Source organism: Lepisma saccharinum, chromosome 30 (genome assembly GCF_977018435.1).
Source record: "Lepisma saccharinum chromosome 30, izLepSacc3.1, whole genome shotgun sequence".
NCBI classification, from domain to species: Eukaryota; Metazoa; Arthropoda; class Insecta; order Zygentoma; family Lepismatidae; genus Lepisma; species Lepisma saccharinum.
The window spans coordinates 20,930,305-20,944,104 of NC_139258.1; the positions used below are offsets into that span (position 1 = coordinate 20,930,305).

General features: G+C 38.4%; 1 protein-coding gene across 1 annotated transcript in view; it reads right to left on the reverse strand.

The window, feature by feature from the left end:
• Nucleotides 1-1,025: 1,025 nt before the first annotated feature.
• The window catches only part of LOC145981969 (uncharacterized), a 28,101-nt gene continuing 15,326 nt past the window's right edge, over nt 1,026-13,800 (reverse strand). Inside the window, exons 5-7 of the mRNA XM_083115475.1 lie at nt 9,159-9,333; nt 6,246-6,422; nt 1,026-1,329 (exon numbers count right to left, since the gene is read on the reverse strand). Of these exons, the coding sequence (XP_082971601.1) occupies nt 1,160-1,329; nt 6,246-6,422; nt 9,159-9,333 (522 nt within the window). The 3' untranslated portion in view covers nt 1,026-1,159. The remainder of the gene's footprint in view (nt 1,330-6,245; nt 6,423-9,158; nt 9,334-13,800) is intronic.

Genomic DNA, 13,800 nt, shown 5'->3' on the forward strand with positions numbered 1-13,800 from the left:
AAATGTTCAGGGACTAAAATATTTTTACTTGGGTTAAAAGCTGAGACTGTAAAGGGGCAATCAGCACACATAAGGTAAAAAAAAACACAGCCCTACCAAGGATTGTACTGTCCGCAGGTCCAGATGCCAGAGCCTCGTTAGTCTGTACCACGTGAAAGTGAGGATGGCAACTGGGTGTACTACGTGGAGCATGGTCTAATTATCCTGAAAATTATTCGCTGATTTTTTTCCAAATTTTCAAACGTGTGGCCCAAAAAAGTAACCAATCACATAACACAACGGTTCTACATTTCGGTTACCTTTTTTGTGGGTCACCCTGTATAAGCCATTCCCAACTTTGTTACTAATTACTAGGGCTCGGAAGTTGAAGACCTATAAATTGCCAAAAAAAAAAAATCTAAAAATATCAAAAAAGAACCTAAAAACGAAAACAAGGACATATAAATGTGATCCAAATTAATTAATAGCTTCAGTTTTAATTAGGCTACACATTTAATGAATAAAAAAATACAAAATTCTGGTGGTATGTAACACACAGTGCGAGAAAACTATATGAATGAAATGCATCTTCTTTCAGACATTATAAATTAACATAATTTGAAAAATCATATTTGAAGAATCATATTTGGCCTAATCAATATATTTCTTTCTTTCTATTTTTATTTCTTTACTACAGAAAGGATATTTAAGAGGTGAACTGATGATTCGAAGTGAGAATGGACAGTAAAAACGTAGCCGAAAGAAGGTGAAGTTGCAAAAAAAAAAAAAAAAAAAAATCCGTTAAGACCTAAAAAAAAAGGCTAAAAAAGGACAATAAGCCAAAAAATGTCGAAAAAGGCAAAAAAGGACAAATAAAACCCACCTTTTTCTGGCCTACAATGACCCAAAATGAACATATATTATGTTGGGCCTCGTCTTCAGACACTAGGAAAACAAAAAAAGGATTTTTCCTCAACTTCCGAGCCCTAACTATTACATTAATCTTTGAATGTATTACAATTATAATTCAATAAGTCAAAACCAAGTTAAAAATATAGCATAATTTATTGAAATGTTTCGTGTGACTTCAGTCACATTACACACAAAGATTGTAACAACTTACAGCAACTTATAACACACGTGAGCCAACAAAACTTGGTAATGGTGAGGTGCACAATTATCACTTCTTCTTGAAGAAACTCATTAAAGAAGCTTGTTTGGTTTTCTGCGGAGAATTTTTCTTTTTCTCTTCCTTCGGTGAAGCCTCTTTCTGAACTTTTGTTTCAGGTTTCATCTCATCTTCTGGTTCAGATTCGCTGCAACTCTCGACAACGTGCTCTTTGCAAGTTACTGAGAAAGAAAAAATGATATTCTAAAAAATTGGCATAAGGGTTGTCATATATTTCAAAAATAATACAGGAAATTCTATTTTGTAAGTGGCATTTACATTTCTGGATATATTCTGGTTTCATTTCCACATAACTTTTACAAGCTGGACCATGATATATATCAGGGATGAACCAACACAGAAGTTTTTAATCCTTAAAAGCTGAGGCCCATTTTACACAATGTGTTTTCATTGATTGAGTTGGTGTTTTAAGTCCACATTATGCACAGTAAGTGGGATCCATAGCACTATGTGCCTCCACCGGGAATTGAACACAGGACCCCCTTGATTACAAGACTACGACGGAGGCCCTGAGTGTGTTTTGAGTGAGAAGTTTAAAATTATGCAAGGTTTTAAATAAAAATGTATATCTTGGTACCTATGAATGTTGGAGTTACAAATTTTAGCTCGTTTCTTTTTTAAGTACAACACCAGGACATGAGAGTTAAAAACAGTGCCTGCATATTGCTTCATATGTGCTCCATTCTCATGGCAAGAATTATGCACTTGCTACTGATACTTCTGGAGAAAAAAGTAATTTCTAATGTAAAAGCCAGGCTTTTTTCCAGCAAGAAATCCCACTCATATAGCCAAAATCAAATTAAAATCAAGGTTCATGTAGCACTCAAAACATGTATCTCACGGCATGTTCCAAAAGTTGAAAAAAAAAAAACAACCAAATGTGACATATCTGCATTTAACCTTTAGACGGCCGAGCAGGTTTACGAAAGTAACCCCGTTCTGGCCCAGGCTTCTCGGCGGGAATTTTAAATTCGAACACACTTTGGAGGAAAATTGTTATAACTCGGGCACTATGGGAGCAATCTACTTTGGATAACATTTGTTTTGCAGCTAAAACATCAGCGCATGCAATCGTGTAGAATTCAGAACGCTGGACCGAGGAAGGGAGGCCTGGGGGGGGGGGGGGGGGGCACGATCCCCGAATTTCAATGAAAAAAAAAACAAAAATCTGGAGTTTGCCCCCTCCCCTCTTCTCCTGCTATTTTGGGGAGGAGGCACAAACCTTAGTATTCTCTTCAAAGAATGGACGTTTCCAAAGAGAATGAAACATGTTTCATGTTCCTGGGTAACATACAAGTTAAATAATACGCCAAAATGTGAAACTCTGTTTTTTACGAAAAATAAGTAATTTGCATATTGCTCAGAAAATTGTTATAACTCGGGCACTATGGGAGCAATCTACTTCGGATAAGTCTTGTTTTGCAGCTAAAACATCAGAGCATGCAACCGTGTACAATTCAGAATGCTGAACCAAGGTGGGGGGATGGCACGCCCCCCGAATTTCAATGGGGAAAACATAAAAATCTGGAGTTTGCCCCCACTCTTCCCCTGCTATTTTGAAGAGAAGGCACAAACCTTAGTATTCCTTTCAAAGAATGGACGTTTCCAAAGAGAATAAAACATGTTTCATGTTCCTGGGTGCCATACAAGTTGAATAATGAGCCAAAATGTGAAACTGTGTTTGGAAATGTGGCATGGATATGTTGCGGAGAGGGGGAGGTTGGTCATCAATATGAATTTCCCAGGCTTGCTCCAGACCTGTGTCAGAGTTTCCACCCAAACATAAGAATATGAAGGTCCAAAAAGCACATCCATTTCATAATCAGCACCATGATACCATATGGTATCATCGAGCCAGTCAAGGTTAAGGGTTTATACCAATAAGTGATATTCTATCAATAGAATATACATATTGTAAATGTTCCTTGAAGAACATGAATGGTTAATTAACACCCTTAACTAATGTTAAGTAACCAGGCAACTCCAACAGGTTTTGTCCTCTTAAAAAGAACTGCTTACTTACACAGTAAATTTACAAAATTATGCCAGGGACCTCAGGTTCGAATCCCGGCCTGGGCATGGATGTTTGTGAGTGTCCAAACATCACTTTCATCATATCATCACTCATCCCCATCTTCGCAAATTAGCCAAAAGTGGCACAAGAGCAAAGTAAAATAAACCAAATCAATCAAACAAAATTACAGGACTAGTAGAATTATTGGCAATTCTACTGATGCACCAATATGTCTATAACAGCAGATACCTATAAGAGTACCAATTAACTTCTCCCATCCCTATACGAGGTGCATTCAAGTTCTAAGGTCTCCTATTTTTTTCCTCATTAATAGAAGCCGTTATACACGTAAGAGTTGTTTGAGATAAAGCATCAATTCTTGAAGGTTGATGAGGCCAGATGACAGTACAATACGGACCACAGGAAGCTAGTGGCACTATCTAACGACGGACATGTTTTTGATACTGGGAATGACATAATTTACATCAAAAGAACAGCTTGTTATTTTACATTTTCTTCACGTGCGTGAAGTAACACCCATCAATATTCATCTTAAATTGACCAAGACATGCTGTGGTGGTGTCATGGACGTGAACAATGTGCGTTCGTGGGAGCGATAGTTCAAGGAATGTCGAAAACAAACCAAACGAGCGTCGCCCACGAACCAGCCACCATTGCTGAGAAAAGGGATGTTATGGGACAGCGAAGGCATTACTCAAGCATTGCTACCCTAAGGGTACCACAATGATGGGTACAAGCTATAAAAACTGATTTGAGGACCAAGTTGCTTCCAGCATTACGAAAGAAACAACCGGAAATGGCTGCAGCTGTTTTCTTTCATTAGGGCAATGGGCGGCCATTGTTCAGCAGCTCTTCATGGAAAACAAATTTGAAGTGAATCAATGTTCCGTCCATACTCCCCTGACCTTGCACCTAGCGAATTTTTAGCTTTTCCCAATGCTGAAGGACTTTCTCCGGGCCAACACATTTTCCTCTCGTGATGCTATTGCATCGGCAATTCTGCAGTGGGCCAAGCAGACCTGTAAAGAAGCGTTCGCGGCAGCCATGCAATCATGGCGTCGACGTTGCGAAAAGTGTGTACGTCTAGAGGGAGACTATGTTGGGAAGTGAATGAAGTTTCATCTCTGTTGTGTAAGTAGTTTATGGAAAGAAAAAAAAAAAATAGGAGACCTTAGAACTTGAATGCACCTCGTACATCTCTGTAACATCAGCACAACAATTTTGAGTAAGTCCACAAACATCTTTGGAAGAAGAAATGCCACTTCCAAAATAAGATTTGCTGTATTATTGTTTATAAAATGATTCTTCCTTAACATAATAATAAAATATAATTCAGCGTTACTGTCAAAAATATTTTCTCATCTATCAATTTCGGTGACAATATTTTATCCATGGGGGGATTACTACAGTGAAACCTCGATTTTACGTTTTTCAGGGGACAAAGCTGAAAAAGCTGAAAAAAATGCGGGAAAACTTAAAATCGAGGAAATTTTGTTAACATTTTGCTATGTTGAGATCATCCAGATTGAATGTATAATGCAGGAAAATGTAAAATTGAGGAACGTAACATCGGGGTTTCACTGTAATAGGGTGGACACAGGCACGTATCTAGAAATACATTTGGGTGGGGTCAGATTTCCGAACCAAGTGTCTCAGAAACAATAATTATAATGAATATGTTTAAATTATTACTTTAATATATTTTATAGGTCTATTCATATTACAGTACAAATTAAAAAATGTTATATTGTTATTATTACATGAAAATGTAAAAAAGACTGCATAAGAATAGAGATTCTTATCACATGTATTCATTATCTAGTGAACATTGCCAAAATTTGTGTAAAAACAACTCTTCTGACAAGGAAATTAATCTTAAAAAGATAAAGAATTCAATATTTATTAGGAATTGTAGCTTTCCTGGCGACGTGATTCGAACAAGTGTTCTTGGGTTACCAGCCAGGCCCCCCTTACAAGGACCGATTCAGCACCACACAGCTCCTCTACCAGTAGCAACACAGGACAGGAACGCCCCACTACAACAGTTTTACAATTCGTCGGACACACACATCCGGGAAGTTGGGGAGAATTTTAGCCACGCACGGAGTGAAGACCATTCACAGACTGTCACTAAAAACCACGGCCCTACCCCGTTCAGTCAAAGATGACCTGGTACTCTGCATTCCAGGAGTATATCGTACACCGTGTGAGTGTGGGGCACCATATATAGGCCAAACAGAATGCACCATTGAACAGTGATGTAGTGAACATCAGCGCAACATCAGATTATTCCAATCAGAAAAGTCAGGATTTACAAAACACAGGATCACAGAGGAACACAGGATTTTATTTCCAGACACCAAAATTATCGCCAAATGTGCCGGTTACTGGGATTGACGAGTAAAGGAAGCCACAGCAATTTCACGGGAAAGCACCAATCTCAACAAGGATGTGGGACTTTCAGCTGAGTCATGCATGGAACCCACTTCACTGTAAAAACACAACAGCAGCCAATAAGAACACCAGGATCCAGAGCGTGCGTCCATGTTTCGCCCCATCATGGTCATGTAACACCACACTGGTCTCAATTTTTTTACATTCCCTGATGATGAGAGCACGTGGCTCGGTCGGTAACGCATCTGACTACCATGCTAAAGGTCCCGGGTTCGATCCCTGGCTGGGTCAAATTTGGGAACTTTTCAGCATCAAATGACATAGGTACCTGGGGGAAACCCTGGGGGGTAAAGGTGGTCAGGGGCATGATGCTGATCACATCACCCCCACTCACGACCGGATCAAGACAGTGTGGGGTATTACCCCCTATACGCCTTCATGGCATGGTGCTAAGCACAGGGGAGCACTTCACCTTTTTTTTTATGATCAGAGCAATGTATGCGCTCAAAAACGTTGGAAGCTAACGCCAATTCAATATTTATTGAATAACAAAACGGATGTTAGATCCAGTTCCTGATTAAAAGCAGTGAAACCATTGCTGTTTCAAATAGATCAAACTAAACCTAATGCTAACTGAGTTATTCTCACCAATGTATCCATCTTCATCCGTGTACGTCCGAGACACAAATTTTTGGATCCTTTTCCGACCATGTTTCTTCTCTTCCGTTGGTGTAGGTGGAATGATGTCTTCATCTTCATCATCCAAAGACTGTACCTGAGGTGGTGGTGAGGGTGGGAAAGGTGACTCATCATCTTCAACTTCTTCTGCAGCAAAAGGAAAAAGTAATTTTAAATACGGAAATAAAAATGTACTAATGTAAAAATTAGGCATGAATTGTTATAAAATTTTGGCCAATATGAGAAAGTACCAATATAAAATTACATATGTTTCTTGAAGAACATGAACAGTTCATTAACCTTCATAATTAATGTATGAAAGAAGGTGACTACAATGGACTTTGCATTGAAAAGGAAACTGCATATTTAAATAATATACTTATCAAAACAAGGAAATAGCCATCAAAATTACAAAATGGAAAAATTTTGCACTAAATTACAGGCTATTTATAGATATATTGGATCCTGTGGCATCAACTTATATGGGCTTTTGGGCCCACCCAATAATTTGTAATGCTATTATTATTATTATTATATATGTTATTGTGATTTTTGGTGAAATACTTATTGAAAATAGTAAATAACAGATTAAAAAAATAAGTAATGATTGCTGTGCAATAATTAAAAGGTAGGATTTATGATTTTTTTTTTTTTTTGTGAACATATATAACTTTAGTGTTTAAGCCCACCCAATGTTTTCAAAAGTTGGATCAGTAAATTACTGATGAACCAATATACCAACACAGGCCAATACCAATAGAGTAAGGGGGGGGGGGGGGGGGGGGTTCCCGGGTTCGATACCCGGTGGAGGCACAAGTGGTTCGGATCCCACTTTAAACTGTAGGTCCAGTCCCGATTAGCCTTACTGTGCATAAAGTGGACTTAAAACATCAAATCAATCAATCAATAGAGTAGGGGCCTCCCCAATGGTGCAGTGATAGTGTTGTCGCCTTTAATCACGGGGTGCCAGGTTCGATATCCGGTACGGTGGTTCGGATCCCACTTTAAACTGTAGGTCCAGTCCCGATTAACCTTTCTGTGCATAAAGTGGACACCAACTCAATCAATCAATCAAAAAACCTATAGAGTGACTATAAATCTGTCCTGTTCATACTTTAAATATAGAAATAGGGATATGCCAATATAAAATCATTAATACTGATTGATGTACTGTTGCTTTTCTACCACTTTTGGCTAATTGCAACAATGAGGATGAGTGGTGACATGATGGAATTGATGGAGGGACATTCACAAAGAGCACCCATCCCCAGTCTGGGATTCAAACCCAGGGTCACTGACAAAACATTTCATGTGTGGTGCAAAGTGGCACAAATCAGGTGAGAAATGACTTTTCATAGAAACCTGACAGCTATATACTTATGTCTTTTTAAAGTCCACTTTATGCCAGACAGTCTAATTGGAACTGCACCTACAGTTTAAATTGGGATCAACCAGGAATCTTAATTACAAAGCAATGACATTACACCATTGGGGAGGCATGTGTATATTTACCATAATTACGCATGTATAATGTGCAACCTGGTTTTTGATGTAAAAATCGATATTATATCTCGATGCACAGTACAATTCAGGTCAATAAATGGCTTTCTTAGTTGCAGGTTGTAAAGCTGTTGCTATGCTGATCAAGAGCGAATGACATTATACCTATTCAACAAGTCATCTGTTGCTATGAATGACTAACCTACACACGCCACCTATACCTCTCCCTCCTCTGTGTTTTGCTTCCCAAAGCTTTCACTTCTGTACCCACCTTGTTTATTCTGTAGTAGAAGAACGCGAGATCAAAATGTGAAAGAGAGTGAGTTAATACTGCTGTTTTCAAATTGCAAGTTCTGTGCTACATGCGGATAAATGACAACAGGGCTGCAACTCGAAAATTCAACATGTTTAGGCAAGTGCAAGAGAATGGTGGAAGCAAAAAAAGATGAAGGCAGCTCCGTCCACAAATGGGCTTTTCAGAAGTGGAGCAGCGGGTACATAATTACACTATGGATTTGCATCGCCCTGGAAGATATTTTCTAATAGAATTCTAATTGTGTGGCCGCGGTGGCTCAGTCGGTAACGCGTCTGACTACCATGCTCAAGGTCCCGGGTTCGATCCCCGGCCGGTTCAAATCCGGGAACTTTTCTAACGGTGGAAGCGGCCCCGGCGCCTACCCAGCGTCGAATAACATGGGTACCTGGGGGAAACCCTGGGGGGTAAAGGCGGTCAGGGGCGTGATGCTGATCACATCACCCCCACTCACGACCGGATCAAGAAAGTGTGGGGCGTTACCCCCACACCCCCTATACGCCTTCATGGCGTGGTGCTATGCACAGGGGAACACTTTACCTTTTTTTTTATTCTAATTGTCACACAGCAAATACACACGTTGCGCATCCCATTTGTCGGGAGGTGCATAATAAAATTCCATCAGAATGGCGTTGCTTTCATGTCACCAATACAGTGAAAAATAATGGGAATTGACCATTTCACTTTTATAGTGTTCTTTAAAAATTATTATTCCTAAAGAATAACTTGGTATTTTTGTATTTGCGCCTGTTGTTATGTACATGTTATATGCAGTGACATAGTGAAAACATGCATGGTTTCATGTTAGCTATCTGAATTATTCAATGCATAATACGCACCACAATTTTTGGGGGTAAAAATATTGGAAAAAAGTGCACATTACACATGAATAAACAGTATATCACTGTTGGTGCTCTTTGTACAATTGCACTCCACCATGCTTATAATCCTAATATTAATACGCTAGCATGCTTTGATTGTTTAGTATATCTACACTGACAGTTATCAAATCTACACAGTCGTTAGTTGCATTACAACAGTGTCAATAAATAAAAAAAATCTGAACTCACCGTCATCGCTACTCTCAGAGTCTGACATCACAACAATTCGCTTTCTCTTCTTCTTTGGCATTTGGTTTTCATCGTCGCTATCTTCTCTTGCCTTCTTCCCTTTGTTTGTCTTCTTCTTTGTCATCTTCTCTATGTCCTTCATTGAAACCTTCACCTCGGTCTCCTTCTTCTTGGGCTAAAAAACATTGAAATTCAAACTTAATAGTGTAATATAAATATTGTATTCTCAAAGGATGTCTAAAACAATACTCTTAATCAATTAGGTCCAGTCCCGATTAGCTTCTCTGAAGCACAAAGTGGACTTAAAACAAATATTGATATTACTGAACAATATAATTAGGGCTAACCGATACCAATACTCTCAACAATTCCCACTGATACCGATGCCTGAAAATTGTAACAATTAAAATTTGTTCAATATATTTATTAATATTAGTGGGTGAGTATTCCACTTCACTTATAACCAGAAATTTAACTGAGATTTGCTTTAAAATATTAAAAATATTACCTTAGAATATAAGAATACATTATGTAATCACAAAATACAGTTCTATAACACATTATATTTGTATTAGGATGGGCCGATATGAAATTTTGGCGAATATTGTTAAAGTACAGATATAATATTTACCAATATTCTACCGATCAGATATAAAATTCCAAATGGTCCTTGATTGATTGATTGAGTTTGTGTTTTAAAGTCCACTTTATGCACAGCAAGGCTAATTGGGACTGGACCTACAGTTTAATCTTTTGAGTCCCAAGCCCATTTTCACATGTAAGCCTCTCTGTCCTGAGCCGATTTTGAGCAAAATGCAGAGTTTCAATTAAATGAGTGTAGATCGGAAGGAATGGTCGGCACACCACTGATTCAAGCTTCAAAATGCAGAGTTACATTGAAATGACTATAGCTCAGAAACTAAATGGCCTAGAGATATGAAAGATATAGCTAGAGGCACATATTTTTGGTTAGTCAATTTCAGGTTCAAAAGCGGTAAATAAAATAAAATATCGGCGTTATAGCGGTGAAAAATTGGATCAAAAGTGGTACATAAAAAGACATTTTGGTTTTAAAATTGTGAATATAATCCTAAATTTGATTTAAAAACTACACTTATTCCACAGAATTAACATTTCACTTCTAATAGCCAATTTATGTAGTTATCCGAGTATTAAGTTTATTTCTGTGTAAAGGAGTCAATTTTTGTTGCCACTGATTCAAGCTTCAAAATGCAGCGGTACCTTGAAATGACTTTAGCTCAGAGACTATTTGCCCTGGAGATATGAACGATATACCGTTGTACGCAGAATGAATAACAGATTCAGACGATATATAATTTATGCACATTCGGCGTACATATGGAGGGGGAAAGGGGGGAAATCTCCTGAAAATACTTTTTTTTTAAAAATGGGGTTTCTCCACCCCCACCCCCACCCCCCGAAAAAAAAGGATACGAAAAGTTCAAAATGCACATAGAAATTATCGCTGACATGTAAGGAACACAAAAATATTTGAATTATTATCATATTTTCAATGTAACTTGAGTTGTGCCCCCAAAAGGAATGGTCGGCACACCACTGATTCAAGCTTCAAAATGCAGAGTTACATTGAAATGACTATAGCTCAGAAACTAAATGGCCTAGAGATATGAAAGATATAGCGTTGTACGCAGAATGAATCACGGATTCAGACGATATATAATTTACGTACCTTCGGCGTACATATGGAGGGGAAAGGGGGGAAATCCCCTCAAAAATACTTTTCTTTAAAAAAATGGTGTTTACCCCCGCCCCCGAAAAAAATGTCAAAATGCAAAATTTATGCAAATTTGGCGTATATATGGAGGGGGAAGGGAGAAAACCCCCAAAAATTATTTTAAAAAATTGTCACTTCACCCAAAAAATGTCCTCGCACTTGGGCACAAAACAACACCTACGCACAACATTCACGGACGAAAAGCTAGAACGCAGTGAAAAATAAGCGCCAATTCTTGCAGCTGCTTGAAATTCTATTTTTAGACAATGCAGGGTAACCCCTGTCGCAACTTGTGCTAAAAAAACAAAGGTTTCCTTCAGCGTGCTTCGAAATTCCATTCTCACAACACAGATTCAACAACCAGTCTTCCCCCTCCCCCACCCCCTGCTTGCGCCCTCAAGGAAAACTTTCATTTTGACATCGGATACTGATAAACAAGTTTCCTTCGAATGCAGTTAACAGGCAGGAATGAAAAGCATTGCTTTAGAACAACAAAGCCAGTCTTCCTTTGTCGGCAAAAATTTGACCTTGAAAAGAGACGCAAAAGAGAAGTCCCTTTTCCCACCTTTTCCCCTCCATTTTCATGACGACAAAAAAAAATGCAAAAAAACATTTCTGTTAAATACATGTGTTAGAAACAATATAAAAAAAAAATCGAAATTCTAGCCAAAAGTAGAAAAGTTATAACGTAAAAACTACAACCTTGACACAGCATCTCGATTGAGACGCTTGAGACCGTGAGGGTTACATTTGGGTATCTCGATCGAGATGCTTGGGACACAAAAGGTTAAAGTGGGATCCAAACCACTATGTGTCTAAACCGGGTATTGAACCTGGGACCCCTTGATTACAAGGTGACGATGCTACCTCTGTGCCATCAGGGAGACCCAAATGGTCCTTGAAGAACCTGAATGGATCATTGAGTTCCTTAATAAATATGTTTTTTGAGGTGACTGCAGTGCAAAAGAAGTTGCATATTTAGACATTTACTTTTTAAGAAAGAAAGGAATGGAGAATATCCATAAAAATTACAACAAAATGGCAGAATGTTCCACTAATTATAAGATAACATATATCGGATGGGTAAAATAATTGGTAATTTTACCAATACAACGATACACCGATACCAATAGAGTACTGATTAATCTGTCCCATCCCTAATGTGTATAAATATGTACAGAGCATTCCCTGACATTCGCTTCGAGACTCGGCGGCAAGCAGCCTGGCCTCAGCGATTGTCTTTCCTGGTGAACAGGGTCCGCGACAGTCGCACGCTACAGTCTGTTTTTTTCGCTCTCTTTCCCTTTCTGTTGAAGTTCCAGAGTGATGCCGGTATAATCCTCCCTCGGAAGTTGTGTTGTGTTGTGTCTTAATATGTGGCTTAATATGGTACGACAAAAGTTTACATTACAACAAAGGATTCATTCGGAAAGAGGAATTGTGGGGAATTGTGGAGAAGTGCGACGACGTTTTGCAACGAAATTTCCTGGTGTTCCCGTTCCACATAACACCACTATATTAAACCTCGTAAAAAAAGTTTAGAGTAACAGGGTCAGTTCTGAATAAAAGTGGAAAGAAAAACCCATGTGTACTTACTAAGGAAAAACTCAATGAGATAGGACAAAGGTTAGAACAGTCTCCTCTGAAATCTATCCGCCGCCTCTCACAAGAAATGGGTGTTTCAAAAACCACAGCATTTAGAGCCTCTAAAATTCTTAAATGTAAAAATAAAAAATAAGAAAAATCTAAAAAATAAAGTATACAAAGACAATCCGCACACCATCCGTGAGTTAAAAGAGAGTATTGTACGAGAAATCGGGAGAATTACAGTAGACAAACTTGCACATCCAAATGCCAATTTTCTTCGGAGATGCCAGGAATGTGTTGCAGCAGAGAGACATCATTTTCAACACCTTCTGTAGTCAAGGTTACTAAACAATATGAAAACTGTACTTTTAATAGCCGACTTTAGTGACTGTCGCGGACCCCGTTGACCGGGAAAGACAAGCGCTGACGCCGGGCTGCTTGCCGCCGAGTCTCGTAGCGAATGTCAGGGAATGCTCTGGACAATGGAAACTTTGAATTTTGTAAAACTTCCAGGATAATCAGGCTTTTTAAAAGGATAGCACAGTATTTTTGCGGTCCCTGCGAATGATCAAAATGCCGGAAAAGTATAGACCGGTATTGGTAAATAAAATCAAACCGATAGTTTCCAATATAGATACATCGGCATTCGTATCGACTCAGCCCTAACAATGATTCGAATTAAAAATGCTCGCAAATCTTGAGGAGGCATTTGCCACCACAGATCCTTTCATTGTTTCCATTTCTTTTAAGTACACCCCATGGACATGAGGTAGCCACATGCTTCAAGATTGTGAGGAATATATGGATGGGCTGATATGAAATTTTGGCCAATACCGATAAAGTACCGATATTCTCATAGATATCCTAGTTCTGATTAACCTGTCCCATCCTTAGAGGAATATTTGTCCGGAACTTCATGTACACACTGTACATAATTACTGTATGAAAAATCACGGGCTCCTGTCATTACAAAACCCACACAGGGTGTCTACAAATTCTTAAAAACAAAATTCCCTGACTTTTCCAAGTTTTCCAGACCAAGAACCAACATTTTCCAGACTAAAGCCTTCAGGGCAATTCATATATTTAAACATATTCTTGGCCATTTTTTTAGAATATTAACTTCACATGTAAAAGTGATAATGGCAGGACTGACTATAGTTAACAAAGAGTTATCTTTTTATGAAAATCATAACAGTTACGGCATAAATAATACATAGAGTAATATTTAGTAATAGAATCTGGATTAATTCTAATATCTAAAAATTGGAAGAAGACAGTGGGATTTGCCAATAGCCA